Source organism: Drosophila bipectinata, chromosome 3R, assembly GCF_030179905.1.
Source record: "Drosophila bipectinata strain 14024-0381.07 chromosome 3R, DbipHiC1v2, whole genome shotgun sequence".
Classification (NCBI taxonomy): Eukaryota; Metazoa; Arthropoda; class Insecta; order Diptera; family Drosophilidae; genus Drosophila; species Drosophila bipectinata.
In genome coordinates this window covers 6,115,004-6,141,564 of record NC_091739.1, presented here as the reverse complement: position 1 = coordinate 6,141,564, position 26,561 = coordinate 6,115,004, and the positions used below count along the sequence as shown (strand labels likewise).

Below are 26,561 nucleotides of genomic sequence, written 5' to 3'. Positions count from 1 at the left end.
CATCAGCAAGATATGATAGCCATCGAAAATCGCTTATTTTTAGGCGATTCAGAAAAAATGCAACCATTGCAGAATTGGTCCATATTTTTTAAAACCAAAAAATACAGAACGTTATTTAGTTAGTTTATGTCATAGTTCAATATCATAGTTTAATATTCCATAATATGATAAAATCATGAAATGCAACAGTTTCATCATCAATTACAAAAATCTGCTATATTTTTTGCACAAATCAGCCCTATTTCCCCCTTAAGATCTTTTTCTGAGAATATTAATCACTATTAGAAGATATCACTAACCAAATAATTGCGAGCCTTCCAAGGGTTATATCACTGCACTAGCCAGCTACCTTTTGATTTATAAAGCCCCTGATATAGCCCATGACTCAGGCCATAAAAAGTCGCTAGGGTATCGGAGACTTTCTAAGGTTATCCCGTTAAGTTTTAATGAAAAAACTATTTGCGGAACTACCTTGAGGTGTTATTTTGTTCCCCTCCGAATATTACAAAAAAACAAAATAGCTAAAAAAAAATAAACCGTAATTTCCTATGCAATCGTTCCGTCAGTGCGAGCATGTATCTATGTATCTACAATCTAAGATCACTGACGAAAATATGCCGGGCTATCTGCGGCACTCAACGGGCCAGAAAAGTCGTCGGTGCTGGTTAATGACGTTGCTGGTTTGTGTTTGCTTAACCCATTTATTGTGTCTTTTGCCATGCCATTGATGCAAAAGTAAACAAGTTAAGCGGCTTTTAATTTTATTATTGTGCGGTACAGCAAGGTATCGTATCGTAAAGCTAAGTACACAAATAGAGGTGAGGCAAGACGGGCAGATAGCGGGAACTATCAAATATATCAGTCTAGTATATTGTTCGGCGAGCCATTAACTCATTTCGGAGTCAGACTTCAGCACATTCCTTCCACCGCGAATGATTGATGCCCGGGGAGTACGAACAACTATGACCTTCGGTTCTGAGGAGAGCTGCTATACTAGGTATTTGTCTTAGTAGCTGGGGGCTGGGGGTCGAACTATGCAGTGGGGCAAGCCCATAAACAAATCAGGTTCAATCAAAGAATGTCTTGTCGTCGTGCCTCGCCTCCTCCGCAGAGCAGAACCCGGGGCACGTATTCCAGTTTATTAATTTCCGTGCCCGGGGAACCTCACGAACCCTTAAGCATATGCAGGGCACACAGCGTCGTCTCTGGTATAATGACAAGAACTCCAGCTGCCAAGTCATCCCACATGGGCTCGATTGTTCCCATTGTGACATTGTTATATTTTCAATATGTAGAACGTGTTCGATTTGGAATCTCTGTTTGCTTTTTACGGCCGATCGTCGTAAATGTCATTAAATGAGCTTGTCATAGCCGGAGTCGGATTCGGAATCGGAGTCCTAGTCTGCCTGCCCCGCGGATCGTGAGAATAGCATTAAGGGTAATGAAATCGTATGACATAACACCGGCCATTAAACTAAACTTAGTTGTTATACGCGGCTCGTAGATAGGCCGACGTGAATGAACTGCTGAAGGTGATCTCTCGGGGCTGATAGCCAGGGCCTCCTTGTCAGATTTAATTGATTATGCAATGTTTGTTATTATTACTGGCTGCTTTTTACTTTTTGCTGATAAATACCCCGAGATGAGGTACTTTCCGAGCCGATTTCCGCATGTTCGTGATGCATGGCGGTTAGAAACGAAATGCGTTAATTGTCTAGGCTACTACCACCGCCTCTTTCATTGGCTTTTCAATTTGATATCGAATTTCCATGTTGGCTGCTAACAACTTACAGCTAATAATTGCTGTTTTTTTTGCAGAAAATTGCACCCACCTCATCCTCCCACAAATAGTTGTGCAATATGCGTGAGCCGCCGTTGCAGTTGCAGCTGTTGCTGTTGCTGCTTCCTGCCTCCAACCACACTGGCAACATCCATCCACCAGCAATAGCAACAGCAACAGCATTTTACTTGTTAAATTATTTGCTTAACACGAAATAAAATTTTGTTAAACATGTGCCGCAAAGGAAAAGGTGAAACAACAAGGCAGGAGTTGCAAACAAAAAACGCCAAACGCCAACCGCCAAAAACAAAAGAAAACAAAAGCAAACAGCATTTGCATAACCAGCCGCTGCTGGCTGGCTTCCGTTAACAATTAAAAGCACAAACTTAAAACCTAAAACCCAAAGCCCATAATAATCATCCAAGTCCGAGCCATACGTAACAAGTTCAATACATAAGGTTGCATAAACCTATAACTGTATCGCGGCACAGTTTCTGCATCTCGATAATTGCAGCTTGCCACATCACTGCTCTGCAGCCTGAAATATTCTTTGGCGGACACTTCCTGGTTTTTTTTTTTATTTCGATGTTATTATATTGCTGCAACACCCACCGCCTACTGCTGGCTGTGTGAATGTACAAGGTGCAACAACGAATTCCGCTTGCCACATGTACGAGCCGAGCTGGAAATCGCTTTAAACGGCACTTGAGCTCATAGCTCTTGCTGGCAGCCGTCGTTTATGACTCTGTTTTGTGGCCAAAACGGAAAATAGAGATATATATTCATTATGAGGGGGTGGGCTGGAGATTGCTTTCCGCTATGGCCGACTCCATAAATGTTTATGGCAGTGGATGCACATGCCGACTAATTAATTCCAACTCGAATTCGAATCCACTCTCACCTGGGGAGGCATCTTTATGGCTCGCCCTTGGGCGGCTGAACTTTCCATGGCCAGATAAGAGCTGTCGCTCCGATTAGATTACCCATTAAATTATAATCCACATATACTCGCTGATACTGCTGATACTAGGGTATATATAGTCTTCCGATAATGGCAAGCATCACGATTTCTAAAAATATGGCTAGTGCTTGTCAGAGTTAATTTTGGTTCAATTGAGAGCTTCATTTTGTGGCCTAAACGCCAGGCATGCGAGAGCCTACCACCTGATGATAATCCAGCCATTAAACCCGTTCCTTCTTCCATGCAAATATCGAAACAAAGTCACCTGTCGCTCGAGTGCCTCGTTATAACTGACCAGAGCAATAAAGGCCAAAACCAAGCTCTCAAAAGCAACAAAGTCTGCTCGGCTGGAGAAAGAAGAAAGCAAACTGGGTTAAATTCCATTCAAAGCCGGCTCATTCAGGCTGGTTCTGGCCGAGAGTGGGAATGGGAATGACCAGAAGTTGGTAGTAGTGTGGCAGCGTGGTAGCAACACCTCTCGCTTCGACTAATATTTGTCTTACATGGTTTTAGCCGACATTTGTCGTGCGTAGTGCTTGGGTTCGCATAGCGGCGTGAAAAACGCGCGAGCCAGCCACTGGGCTGGCCAGAACACGTTTTGGCTCTGACATTGTACCGCTAACTCGTGTTGCTTCAACATGTTGCTGCTGCACTTGAAGAAAAAACTTGATCTTAAGTCAGGTTATACCGAAAAGTGTGCAGAAATGAAGGCATTTCAGTCTCTAGTCTCTCCAATCTTTGGTTTTTATTTCCCAGTGCATCTGAAAGATGACTGACCAGGCCTAGTGCTTCTTTAAGTGAATGAGTAAAAAGCCCCAACTGTAAACCGCATTAAGTATTTGTTAACCAGCTAAACGAAACTCAGCCTCAGTCTCGGCGTCGTGGAAATAGCTGGAATATTTTCTCCGATCGGCAGCCGGTGCAAGTCAGAGGCAGATCGAATGTCACACGTGTGCCCCATGCCGCGTCCGTTTGGCCAAAACGCGTTTTCGGCCAACAAATACATGCAAGAGAGCGGATCAGGCAACCGGCCAAAAGCTGAAATGTCAGTGCGAGCCCGACTGGTTTCGGTTTTTTGGCCTTTTGGTCAAAAAGGATGTTTTTTTGGCGAGGTGGTGCGGCAACTTTCGTTGCTTTGGTTGTGTTTTGTTTCCGCAACCGCCATTTTATTGTAAACGTTGTTATTTTCATTTTTTTTCCATCTTAACTGAAAGTGAAAATACGAGTATTTACGGCAAAAGGCAAGAAATTTGTTTGCATGCCGAGATGATGCCCGTTGACATAACCATCGATGCGATGCAATGAGATGCGGATGACTCTCAGCTGGACATGGAAACTGGTTAAGTAATAATCGTTGGAGGTGCACAGAACGGATGACTTTCGGTTATTGGCAGGCCGGCTTCTTTTGCGTCTTAAAGTTTGGCATTGTTTGCTTGGCAAATGATATTTTAAAAGCCTTTCCATGCTCTTAAACAAGCAAACAAAACCAAGAAGTATACAATTGTTTTGCTGTTTACCCTCCGAGATTGTTTATCAAACGAGAATCGCTGGAAAGTGTGAATGAATTTCGAGAAAACTATAGATTAGATTTCCCCAACCATCTAATCGTATGGAGCTTTTAGAATCCATATTCACTTTCCCACACACGACGACCGACCTGGACCATGAATGGAGGCTTCTTTCACTTCGTAATTGATTATTTGGGAGGCCCATCGACGTGCTATGATGTATGGGCATACATGGTTGTGCCGGTAATTCTTTTCTCACGTCATTGCTGGCCTAAACGCTTTTCAATAAAAGACCGCACTCTTTGAAGCTGGCCGCCCAGCGAAAGATCAATCCACACATTGTGTGTGAGTTGAGAGTTCTCTTTCATTTTTTTAGCACAGTTGCAGGCCCAGTCAGTGGACTTAGGAACTTGGAACGACGTGCCACTTTTTGGTCCACTGCACTGGCCGGCATTCGCTTTGTCCGCCGCACGAACAGTTCGAGCATTTTTGGATAAATACACGTACTGGGCATGCATTTTGTAGGAACTGGGCTCTTTTCATCTGCAGCGCTCATTAGGCGCTTCTAAAATGCATTTAATGGTTTAATTGTTGAGGCAAACAGTCATGGGAGTGGCTCGTTTGATGAGGCACACTGCCAGGTAGTAGAACATAGAAATCAATTCAACAAACTCAGAGAAGCCTTTAATCTTTATTCATAATAGTCACGCACTACAAGGCCTACTAATATCCTATCCTACCTGCAAAGATTTAAGATCCCAGATCGATAGTATAAGGAACCTTATACCCAAATATATTTCTTGTCAATCTAGCTGGGTGTGTCAGCATTATGAGGCCTTTTCGCATTTATTGCGGAAAACCCACATAAAGTATAAACATATTGAAAGCTCTTGGAGTGGGGCTGGGCAGATAAGCAAATGAGTGGCTGACATGAGGAGCCGGCCGAAATGGCCGAAAATAAAGTGACACAAAGCGGAAATCGAATTCTGAGCCGAGTTAAGAATCTTGGCCACATTCGCCAGCTATTTTTCAGCGTCTTAATCCCCTCGAGGTTCCCCCACTTTTGATAGCCAGACAATGGGGTAAACAACTTGAGACCGGGGACCGCCGTGAATTGGACTTTGGCCCCATGGGCGTGAGCAAATAGCAAACGCAAAACGCGGCAACAGAAACTTCATAAATTTGTTAACACCGACGCAGAGACATACATAGGGGAAAATAGGGGCCAGCCAGCCCAGAGCCAAAATGAGCTAAAAGCGCAACAGGACAATAAAGAATGACAATGACTTGGTTACGACTTGGTCGGCGTCGTGTGTGTCACCCACGCACACGTGGCTCCAGGCCCCGATTCCCATTCCCAAGTCCCATATCCCATATCCATTCAGCATATCAACTTACTCACCTACCGACGGACACTACTTGAGGTGGAGCTCTGGCCAGAAGGAAACTTAATTTTCTGTCATTAGTGGAGGAGCGACTCAGGGAATAGAAGTGCCAGCCAGCTGGCTTTCGTTGTTTGTTATTCTTTATGGCTTAAAAATAGAATACAATTTGAGAAGAGTTGAGCCGCGGTAACGTCTCCGGGCTATTTATTTAAGTGAATTGTGAATAATGTTGTCTGGCGCCGGCACAGACCGACCAGCCGCTAAAAACCGAGAAAAATACTCAACAGTGAGCCATTTATTTAAATAGTTACTTGAGATAAGTAAAAACAAGTAATTTCTTTAAATGTTTTCCTGATAATAAAGTGAGTAAGATTTTGGGAATGTTTTAAACTTGAGATATATATACTGAAGGTCTTTTATTAGTTATAAGCTTTATGACCAGTGTATAGAAATTACATTTAACCCCTTTTTGTGGGAAAGAGGGAGCACCTCCACAACCATAACCCTCCATTAAAGGCAAATTCAATTTACAATTTTAATTGTGATTGCAGACAGCTAACCACACCGAGACGAGTTTATTGATTTTTCATTTGGTCTGCAAAACCACTCGGCTTGTTGTCTCACTGGTCCCGATGCAATTATCCGGCCCGGGACTCGATATTTGTTTTGCACTCGCTGGCAACTTTCCTCGCGAACTTGACCCTGGAACTGAAATACCTGGTTTTGTTAGCCATGTCCTCCCAACGAGCACGTACACAGACGACTCGACTGATTGCTCTTGAATTGTCAACACAGACGATTTATGGATCTGCCGCTCACTTACACTATATAATATATATTATACTACCCGTATATAAAAAATCATGTTTCTGATTAGCCGTTTTGGATATGTTTTCTAGGTCACACATCGTACGACCGGGCAGGTGATGGTCCTGAAGATGAATCAGCTGCGGGCCAACCGGCCGAATATGCTGCGAGAAGTCCAGCTGCTAAATAAGCTATCGCATGCGAATATATTGAGGTAAGTTGAGACAACTCTAATACTCTCATCGCTTAAGAACGTTGCTATAAATACAGAAAACTATTCTAATCGTCAGTAAACAAAGGATTTGAGATTAATGGGTCAATGCCATGTCCAGATTCGTGATTCATCTCCGCTTTTAATTGCAATCTTGACTCTGGGACTCTGAAAGGTTTATGAATGATGGCTGTTGTTTCCATATATATGCTCCCTTTTCTTGATTTGTGGTGATCATGTGCCCCGATGTGTTTACGCATTCAGTTCACACCTCCCCGCGAATTGGTCATTTATTTGAGTCGATTGCGTAAACAGTTTAATGGGCTTATAGTATTTCGGATTCCACGCAAATAATGATGATGTTCTGGCCGTCGGTTTAATTCATTGTCGCATATATTAAGCACAAGTACCCACTGGATGGGGGAACAATACTGACCTATCATAAAACCTATCGTACTGTGGGATGATTCACTCACTTGATGCTGACAGCTATACTGACATCATTATGGAAATCATTTTTTATGGAAATTTGAAAGTAATTCTAAACAAATATTTACTGCATATCGAAATGAGATTGCTTTGTTGTTTGTTATTATTTTGGCGGTTTGTTTATTTTTTCGACTGGCCATTTGGCATTTCGAGTTCAGAGCGGTTCAAGTCCAAATTGCGGCCCAAAACAGTTCCGATGCCCGACAAAAGGTCAAGTTCAGGGGCTGCTGTTGTTGCACTGGCTGGCTGTAATTACCTTGGCAGTGACCAGGTGTGTGTGCTATCCCCCCAGCACCAGTACCAGCACTCTCACGGTCACAAAAAAGTGCTGATGTAATTGACGGAATGAGTGGTGGCGCGAAAAGCCAACTCTCAACACCAACTGGCTAAGGCTAAGGCTAAGGCTCTCCTCGGGGGGATAGTCATGACATTGTTGTCTGGCTTGACTAGATTTAATTGCCAAGCTGCGTAGCTCACTCACTGGCAGTGATTTTTTTGATTTTGGCTTGATTTATACTTTAGCTTTTTTCCGTTTGCAATCATCACGTGACTGCACGCAACAATGACTGTCTGATGCCAGCCAGCGCCTTCAATTGTATGCAATTCTGAGGGACTTTTTTCCAGTTTCTATTTTCCTATTTTAGCTATTTTTTCCGCAAGCTGCCAGCCAGACCAGTCCATTTTGCACCGCCCATCTTTTCCTGTATATCCATGAATATGCAATTTCTGGCTTAGCCTTAGACTGGCTGCGACCCCGCCCTTTCATTAACAATGTTAACACCCCGGCGAAATGGCTCAGATGAAGTGTTGTCTTTCATTAGACACCATTCTTGCTTCCCACAACATTGTTTGGAGGATTACTGGCTGCAGTCCAAACTTTAACCTCGAAATCCAGGCGGAGGAGCACACCTGATTTTTATGACATCTGTCATCATCCCCGCCGGTTGGGGAGTGAAACGTGCAGCGAATCATAGCCGGAGTATTAAATGCTCTGGCCAACTTATTTCGCTGTGTGCCTAGCTCGTTGAGAGATGGATTTGGGTCAGCGGAACAGCCAGCCATCCAACCAGCCAGGCAACACACACAATTCTACAAAGGCGAATGCAGCTGCCAACTTTTCTTTATTCGTGGGCATTAAATGAAAATTCTGAAAAGTCTGGAATGCGGCTATGGCGCCATAGGCCGACTGGATAGTGAAATTAAAATGCAGCCACACGCATATAGGTCTTTGTTTTTATTGGTCCCCAGCAGCCACTAACCCACTAACTACAAAGAAACAAAGCCTTATGATTGAGAATATATGGCGAGAGTCTGTAATGACAAATTATAGGCCACTAGAATCTATATTTCTTGAGAGGCCATTCCAATTAAGTTATATTTGATGAGGATTTAATGCCTCCTAGTTAGGCCTTATGACGGCCCTGCCTAGATCCCCCAATTGGGCTTTTATCAGTGACGTGGATCGGCGAACCCTCCACTCCCAACTAACTTGGCTGACTGACTAGCCGACTTGACTGGCAGTTAGTTAGGCGCTGCTCTTGTTGGCGGGCATGTTTAATGATGCTTAACGATCGCGGCTGTCGGCTAACTGTCAAATCCTAACAGCCACACCGCTGGGCGTCCATGCCGATCTGGCACCTCCCATGGATCGCTCGGCTGCTCCCCGGCTGGCTAATGAAGCCTATTGATTGGCTTTACCGTTGCATCTCCCGAGCATTACCGATCCTAATGCTAATTCTAATGCAGCCGGGCATCAATAGAACTAATCTTTGGCGGGTGGGCTGATTGCTTCGTTGTTGAGTAATTGAAACCACCTTTCTAGCCGGCAGCAGGCGGCCAGCAGCGGGCCGCACTCGAGTCGTACACCCACTCACGCCCGTATGGGTGACTTATTGGCCACAAGCCTGAAACTGAAACTGAAACTCTCTCACAGCCGACATGTATGTATTTTTTATGGGCTTATCACGCGCCCGCCGTAATGCGGAATGTCGCACAATGAGAACGGGCCAAGTCAGGCAATTGCATTGCAACTGCAACTGCCCCTGCAACACCCACCCACCCACATATAGCCGCTCCCATAAAGCCCACAACTTGAAATATAGTCTATGCACTGTGAAAATTAGTTTAAAGATTGAATCATTTTTCAAATATAATAACTCTTAATGTTGAAACCAATTATTTTTAATAAATGACCAAGAATTCTTTTGGAGAAATTCTTTAGCTTTCTAGAAATTAAAAAATCTTTTGAGAAATGTATCTTGGTTTCTGCCAAAAATTTTCACTCAAGTGTAACCCAAATATAGATTTTTTCGAGTGCACTGCCTGCATTGTTTGACTCACAAATCTCATTGCTGGAGTCGGCTTCCATAGAGTGCCTTTCGCGAATTGTAAACACACTGTGATGACGACGTTGGCGCCGGTGGTTCTCTGCTCTGGTTTGCAGTTGCTGTTTTATTAACTCCACATGTGTAGCATTTGTTCGGAGGAAGCACAAACATGTTGCCTTTGGCTTAAAGCCATTTAACGCGACTAAGCCCGGCCAGACATGTCACAGTTCTCGGGCCGAGTCATTACGTTTGTAAACAATGGCAGAAATTCCGCCTGGCATGGCGGCAGTTGATCTTTGCGCCTCACTGAGATGCTAAGCAGGTGATAAGTTGTGGGCAAATGTTGACAAATTGTTGGCATGCGAAAGTGCTCGAGGGTTAATGACTCCACTACCGCGCAGAAGAGGTGTTAGGGTTCCAGCTGCAACTCACTGGTGACCCCGATTCAGGGCTGAGAGGCAGAGTAGCTTGTGCAATCGCCTATTAATAGACGCCGGCCCAAGAGATTGCACTAAGGTCAGATTGCACTTAATTGATTGTGTCGATAGCCAGTCGCTCGACCCACTCATGTTGCCCGATGATGGGTCCCACTGACGTGAAGGTCGTCTGTGGTGAGGGGGATAGTGGGCACTCAGAGAACCGACTATAAACCCAGAGACTATAAACTACAATCTATGAATGGGTTTTCTAAAGATTTTCTCGGAGTGTGCTCGTGTAGAGGCTATATGTTCGGCGGCGGCGGCTTCTGCCTTTTTCGAGGGGGCCACTGCACATTGTTGTCTCGGCCATTATTCGTATTTGTCTTGGCTTGATTTGTGTGTTGGCGGCTCGTTGCTGTCCCCTTTTATGAAATGCTTGCCAATAAACTGAAATCGTTGGCCTTGAAACGAACGGGCGCCCAGTGGCGGCGGCGCATTGTCAGGCTAATGAAAAGATTGTCGAGAACCGTCGAAAATTGTTGACAATTTAATGAGCAAGAGGTTGCAAATTGGCCGTTCATTTAGCAGAAGCAGACTATATACAATTATTCATTTAATTGAGGATTTAGCATCTACGGTCTAGAGTACCGAGAAGAGTCCCTAACATCAAACAGCTCCTGGTTTGGCCTGTTTCAAGCAACCAGTGCTGCAGCAACACCTGAAAGAGAGCGTGTCATGATTGCGGCCACATAAACATTTCTTTTTATTGCCTAATGGATACACGAGCGACTGCCAGACTGGTCGACTGCTGGCTTGCATTGCACTTTTATCAGCGCAGCATTTCATGTTTACCCACCGATCCGATCCGATCCTCAACCGGCGATAGATACTTGTACGTACGACAAGTATCTGTATCTGTAATTGAAGCTGCCACAGCCAAGAAAGCTAAATTGGGTTAATTTCTGATTGATGATCAACATGGCCCGGTAAATACTCCTCGAGCAATTTCATTAAGCAGCTTGTTTCGTCGCACCGCCCGAGATCAGGTTGTACGATCTGGATCGAAGCGTTAGAATTGACGTCAAAGGAGAGACCTCTTTTGCATCACGGATTTCGGCTTCCGAGAGTCTATTTATAGAGCATAGGTGGGCGATATTTTTAGACTAGGAGTACATGAAAGATTTGCATTCATAAACTGCCGGCAGTCCACACCTCATCTTTGTACTGGTGGCACTCTGTTTATTATTTCTGTTTTTGCCTTCGAATGCCAAAAACTGAGCGCTGACCCAAAACTGGGGCGGGTGGTGGTGCTACATTATGTATTTTTTTTTTTTCAGCTTTTTATTTATTTTGGTAATGCTTTATGTCTGCCATCAAGACAACAACAAAAGGCGAGTAAATAAAAAAACTAAAGAAACGCATGGGGATGGGGATGGAGACGCAATTGCAAGTCATTGAACTCACAATGTTGCATTGTGTTGCTGCTCTGTAAGTGCTAACACATGTAAAAATCCAATCCGAACAGATCCGAGAAATATAAAGAAGAGCACAAGGATTGATGTTCCCCAAAAAAAAAAAATGAGTAATATGTATCTCACAATGGGCCCCGAGACAGATGCAGATACAAAGATACACAGATACAGATTGGAATTTAATGAGCTGCATTCGGCATTCCATTTGAATCCATCCGTTTTTTAGTTGCGTGCCGTGCCGGGCCTGCTGTGTGCAATGTAACAAGTTTCTTGACAGCAATTACTCGCCACAGCCATGCCTCATTGCTTCGCATTCGCTCGGATTTGGTTTATCTTCAGGCCTGCTATTTTGTCAGCATAAGTCGCATATGTAATTGTCAACTTCCGCATGAAAAAAATAAAGCCATAAAATGGTAAATAAACGTGTCAGGCCGTTGTCCCATAAAACATCTTTCACCCAAATGGTATGGTGAGGCGGCTGCGGCTCTTGGCTCGCCAGCCAACATTCACTTCCAATTTGCGTCTGCCGCTGCGTTTGGCCATTGTCTTTTGTTGTTTTGAAATTATGTCATCGACTTTCAATCAATTTCAATACACTTCAATCAATTTTGCACAACAAAAAGGCAAACATTAGATATTCAGATTTATGCAACACCCATGCAGCCACCAGTGGCGCTTTCTTTTCGGCGGGGGGGGAGGCCCAGAAAAATCGGTCAGCAGTTAAAACAAGAAGAGGAAGTAACAAGCAACAGTTGCTGCTGCTATTCTGGCTGCTGCAGCTGCAATCTGCATAATTTTCGCATCACGTTTTGCATATTTTTCTAATTGAAAACCAAATTCAATCATTTCATTTCGAAATGCTCTGTTGTTACTCCGCCGGTCCGTCAGTCCGCCGCCAGTCGCCAAATGCCGAATGGTAATTGCAGTTGGCAGCATTTAGGAGCATTTATAACGCCCACAGCCACGCCCCTTGTTTGGGCTTGAGATTGGACCAGGGCTTGGGCTTCAGCTTGGGTTTGGGTTTGGGCCATTTGTTGTTTGGCTAAAAGCAAGCTTTGTTGGTTTTGTGTCAACCTTTTAACCTCCGATCGTGCTGCTGCTCTTGCAACTGCAGTTGCAGTCTCTGTTGCAGTTGCTGTTGCAGTTGCTGTTGCTGCTGCTGCTACTCCTGTAGTTGTTGATGTTGTGGTAATAATTTTCAATTAAGCGCAAAATGCTTTTATGCTCCAGTTCGATTTGCCAACATTAAATGCCTCCGAGATTGCAACATCATACGAGAGTGAAAGAATTCCGATCGGGATTGGGATCGGGATTTTGCATTTAACCAGTCAGAGGTAGCTTGGCCAGAGGCATTGGAACTCGAGCTGGACTCCGGATCGATAGAGCGTCTGAGCAGAGTCTGGGAAACCAATTGGCGCGGTCTCAAAGCAGAGAGAAACGTGCAAACGTGTCAATGTATGGTTTTCATTGCAGAGACTTAGTTGCAAAGAGAAAAGCCGGCCAGCCGTTTCCCGAGAAAACTCGGCGGCAATGCTTGCTACCAATACTGTTACCAAGCAAAGCGCAGCACATTTCAATTTCGTTAAGTAGAGAGGAAAAACTGGCTAAAAACAAAAACGAAAAAAAAGAACAAATTGAAAATCTAAATGCTGTCAGAACAATGCATCGGCAGTTGCAGAGGCGCAGAAAAGGTTTATAGCCGCTTGAGTAGTTCTCGCTTCCTGCTTGGCTTCTGCATCGTCTCCTTTGGCTCTTTCAAGAGGGCGAAGGCTTACACAGAGAGAAATTATGCCAAATAGTAGATGAGTTCAGCCAGAAGTTTACTCCAAGTGCCATACTAAGAGTGTATTCATTTCCTGCTGCAAGCTCAGCACAGAATGCCCTTCGGATAGACTCGACACCTTTGGTAGAATCCCAGGGACTTCTCCTTTCAGGCCCGACTACTGATTTGCATTTCCAGCCAATTGGACGTCGAGGGGGTTGACGAACCCGGCACGCCCTCAGCATTAAGCTTTGTTTTCGCTTCTGATAATTAATGAATCTTTTTGCGTTCCCAAAAATAACAACACTCTGCACCCCGACTGATGAATGCGAAATAAATTAATCGCCCAATTAACAACTGCTCTTCGTGCAATCGAACCTTGTCGACAGACTGCTTTTTTTGCGGTAGCCACTTTCATTTTTTACCCGCGGATTTGCTTACTTCTTCTGGCTTTTGTTTTTGGGGGAAAGGTGGAACGATATAAGCGAGACCTTAACCCTTAAATTAAGTCATTTCTGTCAACAGATCGCTTCTCCAAAAGGCAGGTCGGGTCGAGTGCACATTAGAGGTGTTTACGGGCGGGAAAGCCGATTAATGTAAGCCGCTAATGGGCAGATGGAGAGTGGGCAGGGGCACTCTCTCGAGGCGCTAATCGTGCCTCACGCAGGGAAATAAATTGAATTAGAACCGTAAATCCCGGCGATGGCCATGCAAATGGAAGTGCGGCCTCCTGCAGCACCCACGGTCACGAACTTCGGAAAGGTAGGAGAGGTAGGTGTGCCGCCGCCTCGTGTTGCAGCACCAGAGAGGATGTGCAGCAGACAAAAAAAAACCCTCTTGCCTCATGCCTCGGGCCAGAGCCCCGCCTGCCTGCCTTCAACACCTGGATGGATGAAAGGGAGTGAGTCCCCGGCTTTTGTGATAACTTCATTTTAGATCCGACCCAAACGGAGCTGAGCTGAGCCCTTGGGCTGTCTGAAGGGCTGACATGTGTCTGCCACAAACTGGCAGGGCAGCTATCAAGCATCTCGAAAGGGTCATGCCCTCTCGGCCAAGACATCTTCATTTTTTATGCCACGTAATAGCCACGGTACAGTTGGAACTTCCCGATGACAGTGTTTTGGTTTTTAATTACAAGGCCCCTTCGGAAAATTCCGCAATCTTTACACTATTATCACCTACACTTATGATAGATTTGGTAAGCACTCTGGCTTATCAATTGCCAAGCTACTTAGGCTTAGGCTTCGATTGGAGGCATGAGGCCATTTACACAAGCTCCACTGCATAACCCTATCTCCTGACTCTCGTGACTGACCTTAGAGATGTCAGCAAAGCTGCCCTCGCAAGCGGTTAGATCCTATCTGGCTGCTGTGATTCCTGACACCCGATATCACTACGTAAGTCAACAAGGCAGGCACTGCAACAGGTGGTGCTTGGGCCGGCAACCCTTTCAAAGCTTGTATGCTAATGCCATCCCTTAGTAGCCCTTCCCCTGGGATTTGGGAACTGTGGTGTTGTTATAACCTTTGATTGTCGTGACGTCACATGTCAGTCACACCCCTGAGACCAGGAGCAGTGCTTCCGTGGGAATGGGAGTGGGAGTGGGGATGTCAAGGATGAGGTGACAGACAGGTTGCGTGCCCGAAGCAATTATCGTTGGCCTGTTCAGCGTTTGCAAAATTTATTAGCGATTTGATGCGTTGCGGTTAAACTAATGAAATTAATTTCTCCAGTAAGTGAAAATTAATGGCCCAAATGGATACATAAACTTCATCGAACCACTTGCCACTAGCCACTTGCTGTTTGGCTTCTTGGCCTGGCAAGTTTGTATAATTTTGAAGAGAATTGCATGGCAGCATGACGGCCGATAAAGCTTATCTGGCACACGGCAGAGTGTTGCCAACAATTTGGCAAATGTTTTGGGCCATGGCTATGACCGTCCGGGCCAGGCCAACTTCTTGGAGCATGTGCCGCAGATAAGCCCGCCGAGCCGATTAGACCCAAAGCCTTATCGGAGCTCTATATGTATTGAACACCTGCACGGGACCTTAGTCACATGCGCCGATCGCTGGGGAATTTAAAAATATATACATCCGCAAGGAAATAATTAATACAAGAGTGGGTATTCCCTACACTAACGTAGGGTATTCGGAAGATGATGCAATCTGGCCGGGTTTCAAAGTTCATTGTCACCTCGGAGCATCGTTGTCAGGCCTGTCTGGCTGCAGTTAACCTTTTTCTTACCTGACTGAACACCCACCTGGGGGGTAGTCAGCCGGAGGCAGACGCATGCGTTGCCATTTTCTTAATAAGCTTACAGTTCCGGCTCCCCAGATGACCTCAACTTGTCCTGTCGCCTGGAACGACTCTGGAGAGTGGCTGGAGTTGAGCTCCTTAGGCTTAGGAGTTGGCGGGAGTCATTGACATTGTGTCTGCGGCCAGGAAGCGGAGATGAGAGATGAGTGCTCTTGTGTGACAGGTCCATTGTTCTTAAATTCCTTGGGAATTCCTGCCCTCTTGTCCTGACCGGCCAGGAGAAACTTTCTCCATTAATTGCGTGCTCCCCGGGTATTGGTGGCTTTGAATTACAATTTCATTCTGCATTGATTCACCCAGAGGGTGGTCTGGTCGATTGCATGTCGCCTGGCGATAAGTTCGGGGCCTTGGTGGAACGGAATTGCAGTTGGAGGCGGCTCCTGTCAGGGTTCCGTGATGGAAAGTGAAACTTATTCCGGCCACGCCGAATAGTTGCAATGCAGTGAAAAGTTTCCCCAGACTAACCCAAAGTGTGTTCTTCTATACCTTGCAGCTTTATGGGCGTCTGCGTGCAGGAGGGCCAACTGCACGCCCTGACCGAGTACATCAACGGCGGCTCCCTGGAGCAGCTGCTGGCCAACAAGGAGGTGGTGCTCAGCGCCACGCAGAAGATAAGACTGGCGCTGGGTATAGCGCGGGGCATGGCCTACGTCCACGACGCCGGCATCTTCCACAGGGATCTGACGAGCAAGGTGAGTACTTCCCAGATGGCTTCCCAAATGGACCTTTTAATTAAGCGGTTCCTTTCAGAACGTGCTTATACGCAATCTGGCCAATGATCAGTACGAAGCCGTCGTGGGTGACTTTGGACTAGCCGCAAAGATACCAGTTAAATCGTAAGTGTCCAGACTTTGAAACTCCAAAAGCTTATTTCTGATAACTGACTTGCTTGCAGCAGAAAATCACGCTTGGAGACCGTCGGCTCGCCGTACTGGGTCAGCCCGGAGTGCCTGAAGGGCCAGTGGTACGACCAGACCAGCGATGTCTTCTCCTTCGGCATCATCCAGTGCGAGATCATCGCCCGCATCGAAGCCGATCCGGACATGATGCCGCGCACTCAATCCTTTGGCCTGGACTACCTGGCCTTTGTCGAGCTCTGTCCCATGGACACGCCACCCGTGTTTCTGCGCCTCGCCTTCTACTGCTGCCTGGTGAGTAATGGATCTTGACCAATCAGAAGCATAATTTAACCATTTATCCTTCTCCTCCAGTACGATCCGAAGAGCAGACCCACTTTCCACGATGCCAGCAAAAAGTTGACGCTTCTGCTGGAGAAGTACGAGCACGAGTCGTCGGCGGGAGCGAGTCCTCTGAGCTCACTCGAGCTGATCAACTGCTCGCCAGGAGGCAGTGACTCGGAGCACGTTGCGGCAACAGCCACGCCACTCACCTCAGCGCCCACCGTAGCCACCATTTGCACGGCTCCGGCGGGTGTGTTGACGCCACGTCACCTGAGGGAAGTGGACGAGGAAGGCTTCCGTTTCCCGAGCAAGAAGTCAGCATCGGCCGCCCTACCAGGCACTCCGAACGGATCCGCCGGCAGCACTGGCTTCGAAGACCACATACTTAAGTCGCGAGTGCGGCGGGCCACCCAAAAACTGGAGGCCGAGATCCTGCTGCACCGACGCTCGCTGAGCGAGAACATCATCCACTTCCCGATGCACACGTCGCCTAGCGATAAGGCGCGATGCCATCAGATGACGCGCCAGCGCTCCTCCACCCACTCACCAACCCCGCCGAGGCAACTCTCTTCGGTCCAGTTGCCCGCCACTGCTATTCCCGATCCCCCGCCACTCCCGCAACCGGTGCCCGCTGTGCTCACACTCCGCAAGGTGGGCGAAACCATGTGCCTCAAGGATCCACAGTACAAACGGCCGACTGGCAAAGACCACAATGGCTCCAAGCCGAATCCCTTCGAGGCCTTGGCTCAGCTGCGCGGCGTGAAGAAGATTCTAGACGCCAATCCCAAGACCTATGCGGCGGGCGTGGGTGATCTGTTCAGCTCGTGCTTCGAGATGCTGGCTCCGTTCTTCAAAGAACTGGCCGCCATGCAGGGCAAGGCGGTGCCGCAAGGTGCGGGAGCTGGTTCAGCTGAGGGCAGTGATGTGGCAACACAGGCGGCGGCAACGGCAGCCACACCCAGTGAACCAAAGAGTCTGCCTGTTTCGCCACACATGACCCGCAAGTACAGCGCCATCGAGCTTCGACTCCCGCAAAGGATTAGCAATGCTGCCCCGGCAGCGGCAGCGGCCCCTGCCCCTGAACCCAGTTCAGCACCAGCTGCAGAGGAACTCCCCGCGGATGAGGATGATTGTGATGAGTGCAACTCGGAGGGCGAGGATCCCGATGGAGGCGGCAACTGTGCGGATGCGGAGTCCAGCAGTGATGACAGTGCCGTTCGCCCCCCCACCGTGTCGACCGCTCGCAAGTATCGTGCAAACTCCCTGTACACGCATCCGCTCTTTCGGGGCTCCAGCGGCACCAGCCTGAAGAGCAACAGCACCAGCGAGTTCGAAAGTCCGGCTCTGCTGAAGGCCAGTGCCTCGACGCTGACGCTGACGGCCTCCACAGTGGGCGCTTCCAACTCCAACGAGGACCTGACTGACTGCAAAAAATCCAAAGAACAAACGGCTGCCAGCGCCGCAGCCATCACCGCCCTACCTTCACCTACACCCCTCTCCTCGGGCTGCTCGGCTAGATTGGCCGAGACGCCGGCATCCGTGTCCTCCTACACCGACCTAGAGCTGGACGAACTGAAGAATACCTGCGATCTGAGCGAGCTGAAGAACTCCTGTGAACAGCTGCCCTCGAAAACGAATCTTACGCGCCGCGACTCCATCGAAAGTGGCTTCTTCTCGTGCTTCAACGAGGAATCGGATGCTGCCATAACCAACAACAGCTTCGGCCGGCAGTTCAACGGAATGGGATCCCTGGGAATGGGATGTGGCGGCGGCGGCGTGAACAGCAGCAACTGCTGTTACGAGCAGTTGAAGACGCAGCTACTGCTCGACGCAGGAAGTGGCGCCAACAGTGAACTCAAGTACGTATGCCACACACATATGTGACGTCCACAAAATCACAAAACCCACAGTTCAGACTTGTCAGCATTGTATTCGTGGTATACATTGAATAGTTGAAACCATTTCGAAGCACATGCATTGGTGAAGCACTCTTATATAGTGTTGCCTTCATTCTCTGTTTCCTTGAACAAATGTAGTAATGTTAGGATACTTTTTTTTTAATATTCAGGCTAAACTCCACATTAAACTGCGGCATACATATCGAGCCCTAAAACAGAATAACGTAAGTGAAAGTAGTAGGAAAGCATAGACTGTTTATTCGAGGGTTTTGTGGTTTAGACTTAGTGTCTTGTTCAATACTTACTCTTGCATATTATTTCTTTCAGTGATAAGCTGGCGAGTCTGTGTCGATGCTGTTACTACGCTACCTCAACATCCAATGCAGCCGTGACTGCCGCAGCTGCTGCAGCTCAGCAACAACACCACAACCAGCTCCTCAACGACACCTCTTCCACGTCCTCATCTGTGCTGCTAATCGACAACGATCCCTGCGTCCTCGGAGGCAACACCTCGTCCTCTACAGCTTTGGACTCGATGGATGACCTGGACGCCGAGATTGTGCCCGCCCGGCAGGTCCACCAACGCCGCTATACCTGCCACCATGCGCTGCTGGGGGGCAACGGAAGCGATTCTCAAATGGCAGCCACCGCTGGACTCATCAACCGCCTGGCCTTGGATTCAGAGATCCATACGTTGCTCCAGCGCAGCCCATTTGCCACGAACCAGCTGCTGTACTGCAAGAACCGAACCTCCTCCATCTACACCGACAGCTCCGATGACATCAGCAGTCTGGCAGGGTCGGACTCGTTACTCTGGGACGATCGCTCCTTCACGGCGCTGCCTAGTACACGTTCCGCCCAAATAGCCAAGATAGTTGAGTACTTCGAGCGGAAGCGGCAGGACTCCTCGCCACCGTCGATGCATCATCGGACCGGAAACGGAACTGTGGCCGCCGCCGTGGCTGCATCGGCCCTGGGATCCAACTACCTCTCGTACGAGTCGCGCCGCTATTCGGACTTTAAGCGGCACCTGAACGCAGATGCCCTGTGCTTCGACTTGGACAAGAAGCCGGCCCAGCAGCGGATGATGGTGTGCGAGGGGGCCGTTAAATCGAAGCTGCCGCTCTTCGACAAGAAAAAACAACAGCAGGGCGGCTAAGGGACGGGATATACATAAGCTCATTCGTTCAGTCACCTTGTTAGATTCATTGAGATTTTTATCCTCATACCCGATTCCTTCACATCTGGCAGCCACGCATGCTAACAATACAGAATAGTTTGTCCACAAAAGTTTGTTAGTTTCCGATGCCTGAAAAGTGTACTTTAGTTGATAGTTTTATTTCCTTATAATGTCATGTGTATAGAGAGCAATTTCAAATAAGCAAAACTGTTCTACTAAATTTGGTCATGCCCTTAACTAACCGTAAGAGAAACCTTTTCGTTTGTATCAGTTGGAAAGTGTGTCTAATTATCATAAACATGCAATTGCATATATTATACATAAACATAATCATATGTCGTACTGGTTCCTAGTCTTTCAAATTTACATCGCTATATATTATGCTAAATTAGCTAAGTGAGTATGCTAGAAACCAATCTTGGAAAGTATTTATTCTTATTAATTAAAAATCTGTCACTGGTATACTCCTACGAAATGGCAAAGCTGTTTTCTATACATACAATATTATTATTATTACTACAATTATCGCTATATTTATTTGATTTTGTTTAAAACTCTGTATAAAATGATTATGTTTAAAATACAATACAAATATACACATATACTTTAAATGGCATATTGCAATACATACATTTTAACGGTAGCAAGTATTTACGATGTAAGATCAAAGATAAATATCTATAAAGACCTGTCGACTTGAGGTTGTAAGACTTGAATCGGTTTTATCATCGAAAATTGTACATATTTATGGTCCCGAGAACCGAGAAAAATTGTATCTGGCGCTCTCCGACCGCCAAAATTATGATACTTTATTTTTAAATGCCCATGTTAGTAATACGCGGTTATCGGCATTACAAATAAATACTAATGTATACATAAAAAAAAAATATCCTGAATAGTGTTTTATCAGGTATGACTTCTGGTTTTCCCGAATTATTATCGTAAACACACATATTCCAACGAAACTATTCGACTTATATGGAATCTGTCTGCAATTAGACTTCAATTATATAACATATTGCAAATGCAAGGCGAAGACTGAGCCGCCGTTTCCGATTGGCTAGTAGTTTTCATTATTAAATAAATGATAGAAAAAATATACCCGACAATTGGTTATATTAACAAATGAAATCATTAGAAATTAGGGGCTCTAACTTACTTTACCAACATAGGCACTGTCAAACAGAAACATTAAATAAGGAAATAGACTTTCGCGGCAGCTGTAAATAAAACCCGATTTGTGTACATACGATATGACACACTAAGCGAAGATTGTTAAGAAACGTAAGTCGTCCATTTGATTATAACACTTCAACCTCATTGCATCGTCTTGTTAAATGGGTACTAAGTAACGCCAAACAAAAAAGAATCATGAATTTAAAATTCGTTTCCGGTTGCCAATCAAACATTTTAATGCACTTTCCGACAAAGGTCGATCATAAATAAGTATTATATAAATATGTATACATGTATTATCAACATTGAAATCGCAGTCCATCCCAGACATCTAAGATCAGTTTTGGTTTTATCATAAAGTGCCACAAGATCCAAGAACAAAACCTTTTGGCAAAACCATAAATTGTACTCGTATAATAAAGATACTGATATAGAAAACGTAAATACTTTGTTTCAAATTATAATTTTTAAGAAACTTAGGTTTTGGGGGAACAAATTTTGAAAATTAAAAACGCCAAAAAGTATGCCATTAATATTTTAGACCCATGTAAAATATATTTACATCGGTAGCCGTTTTTTTTACTTCTTCGTTGCACGAACATTTTTTGTTTGTTTCAGCTATGATGTATTAGCGATTAAAATAACTTGTACAATATATATTCTTGATCAGCATCGTCTCTAGATTTTATTTTTATCTTTTTTTTTTTTTTAAATCCTATATCCAGGGGATAAGCGAATATATCCTGGAAATATGGAAAATATCCATATAACTAAATACAATTCAACACCTCTATTTAACTTCAGGTATACCATATTCAGCTTCGCCCGAATCAAGCTTTCTCATGTTGTTTGCTATGTTTTGGGTTGTTTTTGAATAACCATCAGTGATAAAATCAGTGATTTGATCAAAATATTATTGTTTGCTTGTTTAGTTTTAAATAACCAAGTATAATTACTATTAATACCGCGTGTATATTCTCTAGCCAAACCATATAAAACCCCATTCTCGACCAAAGCGCATTCCAAATAAAATGTAACGATGGCGTTTGTCAAATCTATAGTTTTAAATATCTTATTCATTCTGAAATTTGTGAATAATTCTGTGCAAACGACTTACGACTTCACATTAGAAGAAGAAGAAGTTTTTTCAGAATGTCAAGAAAAGCACCCAGAATACCTCAACATGGATCAAATGTTAGATTTTTCACACACCTCCTTTTCCATGAGTGAAGAAGGCGTATCAGTGGAAGGTAATATGACTTTTTGCTGGGACATAGATCCTAAAGATCGACTAGAGGTAAGTAGGAAACAGGCTTTTGTTATTATGTGATTCATATAGGAATTTCAGGCTTCAACTTCAGTTTCCTACTTTGATCGTGGAAGTTGGCAAGCTACTGTTCTTAATATTAAATACAAGGATTTTTGCGTCTCCATGTTCGACCCCAAACAATTTTGGTACAAATTTTGGACGAAACATGTTCGAAATGCCGAGTATGCAATGAAAGTGTGCCCCCTACCTGGAGTAAGTATCAAACAGTTAAACTGAAAGTATCTCCCAAAGTATATTTTAAAACAGATAACATTTGTATTGGAACCGTATACACTGAATCTACAATTCGGGTTTGACGTGCCATTAAAACCAGGACGTTACAAGATTGTACTTCTCTTCTCGGCAATAGATGTTGACGGTAAGGTGCGTGATAAAAAAATTTGTGCAGAGATAAGAGGTTCCTTTATGAAATAATTTTCATTTGTGTTTTTCTTTTTTGAAGACAATAGCGATGATAAATTGTAAATGTTTTCAAGTATTAATAAAACATGGACTTAGTTTGTACTAAACCAGAATACATTTAATAAAAGAAAATACAATGTTTGGGACTTAACCAAAAAATTATTTCTTTGGCACTTCCCTTAACGCCCCCATAATAACGGGCGGAGTCGAAGTTTATATACCTTTGCAGTTCATATTCATATTATAAAATACTATCGGATCGGATACATACATATATTGAACATTGGATAAAGTTTGCCGATACTTTTGAAAAATTCATTATTATAATAATTATTATTCGATTTATATATTAATTAATAATATATAATAATAATTAATAATAATAATAATAATAATAATAATAATAATAATATTTATAATATTTATAATTAATTAATATATTAATTATTATTAATTTATTATTCGATTATTATATAAATTATTATTATTATAAATTTGGAAAAAAAACAAAGCTTCTATCTTGAAAACCAGAGTTGGTTCATTTTCGATTTTTTTGTTATATGGCAGCTATAGGACAGTCAGCCGATTCATATGAATCCGACCATTCATGGTAGCTGATAAGCGCATTTTAAATACAATTTTACGATGGGCATAGCCCAAATTATGGTTTTTAAAACCCTATTGATTCTAAATCTTGTGAGTAATTTAGTGCAAACGATTTACGACTTGACATTAGAAGATGAAAAAGTTTTCACAGACTGTCAAGAAAAACTGCCAGAGTACCCTTAGAATAAATTGTTCGATTTCTCAAAAATGTCATTTTTCATGATTAAAGAAGGAGCATCAATTGCAGGTACCATGAAATTTGTCATTAGTCAATAAAGCTGGGACATAGACCCTAAAGATCGAATAGAGGCAAGTATTCAAACAGCTATTTCAGGATCCTTGTTCCATTTCATAAGTTAATCGAGACAGAAAAAAAGAATGATGACAAATTTTAAATCCTCCCAATTACGAATAAAATATTGATTAGGTGTGTAGGAAACATGAATACACTTTGTTCAAAGAAAATAAAATGTTTTTCTTAAAGGAAACCGAACAAAATTGGTAAATTTAACTCGATTTGGAACGGTCGGGATCGATTGACTATCCTGCAGCTGCCATATAAGTGACTGATCGGAAATCCCAAAACTTTGGTACTTTTTCAGTTAGAAGTATGGAAGTTTCAATGGATGCTATTTTTGGTCATCCAATCTTCTGAATTTTATAAAGATAGGTCATCAATACTTTATAGTATATAGTTTAACGATCGAAATTGCATTAATTTTTATGATAATACAGATACAAGCTTGAAAATTAGCCGCAAAATAAATTAACGATCGGAAATAATCGACTTTTTTAAATTTTAAATGACATTTGTAATTTATATGTACAATCTTAACTTTTTAACTGCAAGGGTATATAAACTTCGGCTCCGCTAAATTTTAGCTTTAACAAAAATTTAGTTTTTTTTTTAAACTAAATTATATAAAATAGGATCACATAAATATAAAATTATATTGCTTAATTGGCTGTTTTGTTTAAAAACACCAAGTCTAATTACTGGTATTATGGGGGACATTTTCTCCTGCGGAAACCATATAAAATCAAATTCTCATCCGAATCCCATTCAAAATAATATTTCACGATGGTGACTACTCAAGCCATAGTTTTCACCATCTTTTTCATTCTAAAATTGGTGAATAATTCTCTCCAAACGGTTTACGAATTGGCATTAGAAGAAGAAGAAGTTTTTTCAGAATGTCAAGAAAAGCTCCCAGAATACCTCAACATGGATCAAATGTTAGATTTTTCACACACCTCCTTTTCCATGAGTGAAGAAGGAGTATCAGTGGAAGGTAATATGACTTTTTGCTGGGACATAGATCCTAAAGATCGACTAGAGGTAAGTAGGAAACAGGGCTTTTGTTATTATGTGATTCATATAGGAATTTCAGGCTTCAACTTCAGTTTCCTACTTTGATCGTGGAAGTTGGCAAGCTACTGTTCTTAATATTAAATACAAGGATTTTTGCGTCTCCATGTTCGACCCCAAACAATTTTGGTACCAATTTTGGACGAAACATGTTCTAAATGCCGAGTATTTAATGAAAGTGTGTCCCCTTCCTGGAGTAAGTATCAAACAGACTGTTAAACTGAAAGTACCTCCTAAAGTATATTTTAAAACAGATAACATTTGTATTGGAACCGTATACACTGAATCTACGATTCGGGTTTGACGTGCCATTAAAACCAGGACGTTACAAGATTGTACTTCTCTTCTCGGCAATAGATGTCGACGGTAAAGTGCGTGATAAAAAAATTTGTGCAGAGATAAGAGGTTCCTTTATGAAATAATTTTCATTTTGGTTTTTCTTTTTCGAAGACAAGGGCGATGATGAATTGTAAATGATTTCAATTATTAATAAAACATGGACTAAGTTTGTACTAAAGCAGAATACATTTATTATAATTTATATTTATATTTATATATATTTATATATATATATATTTATAAATAAAAAATAGAATAAACATTTTTTTTGGGACCTAACCAAAAAATTATTTCTTTGGGACTTCCCTAAACGCCCCCATAATAACGGGCGGAGGGAAAGTTTATATACCTTATACACCAAAAATAGACCGCGTAAAAAATCCCATCTTTTTAACATGAAAAACCTAAAAGTCAAGGTCAAAAGTCAAAAGTCACACTGATAAATTTATATACATATAATTTTATATTTTGCGTGCAAAGTAAAGAAAAAGAATGTGTACAAAGTTTAAAGATGATAGGTTTAAAACTAAAAGATAACTTTAAAACTCGCATAGAAACAGACAGACGCAAATTTTATCGATTTAGAAGATGATCCTGATCAAAAATATATATACTTTATAGGGTCGGAGATGTCTTTCAATCAAGAATTTTTTCCTTTTCATTTTAATATGCCTTCTGACAAATATGAATCATAATAAGCATTTTATATTTAAATTTTAAAAACATATCTTATGAATTATTTGTGAACTCCCAGTCCATCACGGACACATAAGATCAGCTTTGGTTTTATTATTAATCGCCAAGTTCCAAGTTGTTTAATACCATAAATTGTACTCGTATAATAAAGATACTAATAATAAAGATTAATAATAATCAATTATTTTAAATTAACGAATAAAATTTTGTGTGAACTCAAATTTAAAACTTAAAACTTGCTACTTGTGTCGCATTTTCTATACTACCCCTTTTTTTAAGGTTTTGGGTATTTTTAGCTGTTTAGCATCTGAGCAATCTTAATTGGTTGTTTAGTTTCAAAACATTAAGTCTAATTACTATTATTATGGTTATTATTATGGATTACTATTATTAGAATCTCGCGACCAAATCGCATTTTAAATAAAATTTCACGATAAGCATTGGCTAATTTATGGTTTTGAAAACGCTATTGATTCTAAAGCTTGTGATTTATTTAGTGCAATGATGTACGGCTTGACATTAGAAGATGAAAAAGTTTTCTCAGAATGTCAAGAAAAACTGCCAGAGTACCTTAATAATTATTTGTTCGATTTGTCAAAAATGCCCTTTTCCACGAGTAAAGAAGAAGCATTAATTGCAGGTAACATGAAATGTGTCATTTTACAATAAATCAATTACCTATCCTGCAGCTCCCATATAACCGACAGTTATATGGAAGCTAAATAAATCAGATAAAATTATATCACATAAATATATATTTATATTGCTTAATTGGTTGTTTTGCTTAATAACACCAAGCCTAATTACTAGTATTATGGGAGACATTTTTTCTTGCTGAAAGCATATAAAATCCCATTCTCAACCAAAGCCATTTCTGAATAATATTTCACGATGGTAACTACTCAAGCCATAGTTTTTAACATTTTTTTTATTTTGAAATTTGTGAA

General features: G+C 43.0%; 2 protein-coding genes across 4 annotated transcripts in view; both read left to right on the top strand.

The window, feature by feature from the left end:
- Positions 1–20,324, top strand: part of cdi (center divider) — a 43,219-nt gene extending 22,895 nt beyond the window's left edge. Inside the window, exons 3-8 of one of the 2 annotated variants that reach the window (XM_043212496.2) lie at positions 6,534–6,655; positions 15,931–16,129; positions 16,188–16,273; positions 16,336–16,588; positions 16,649–18,477; positions 18,844–20,324. In XM_043212496.2, coding sequence (XP_043068431.1) covers positions 6,534–6,655; positions 15,931–16,129; positions 16,188–16,273; positions 16,336–16,588; positions 16,649–18,477; positions 18,844–19,675 — 3,321 coding nt within the window. In that variant the 3' untranslated portion in view covers positions 19,676–20,324. Of the gene's footprint in view, positions 1–6,533; positions 6,656–15,930; positions 16,130–16,187; positions 16,274–16,332; positions 16,589–16,648; positions 18,478–18,843 lie in introns of both variants that reach the window. The other variant, XM_043212495.2, reaches the window with a different exon arrangement.
- A 1,513-nt stretch (positions 20,325–21,837) lies between these two features.
- On the top strand, positions 21,838–25,033 carry LOC122321652 (uncharacterized). Of its 2 annotated transcripts, none has more exons than XM_070281605.1 (6): positions 21,838–22,169; positions 22,221–22,394; positions 22,449–22,560; positions 24,308–24,549; positions 24,602–24,775; positions 24,834–25,033. In XM_070281605.1, exons 1-6 carry the CDS (start codon positions 21,912–21,914, stop codon positions 24,999–25,001), a joined length of 1,128 nt encoding a protein of 375 aa, XP_070137706.1. In that variant the 5' UTR covers positions 21,838–21,911; the 3' UTR covers positions 25,002–25,033. The 2 variants fall into 2 exon arrangements, with proteins under 2 accessions (XP_070137706.1, XP_070137707.1); XM_070281606.1 differs by having other exon boundaries at positions 21,839–22,169; positions 24,383–24,549.
- The last annotated feature ends 1,528 nt before the right edge of the window (positions 25,034–26,561 follow it).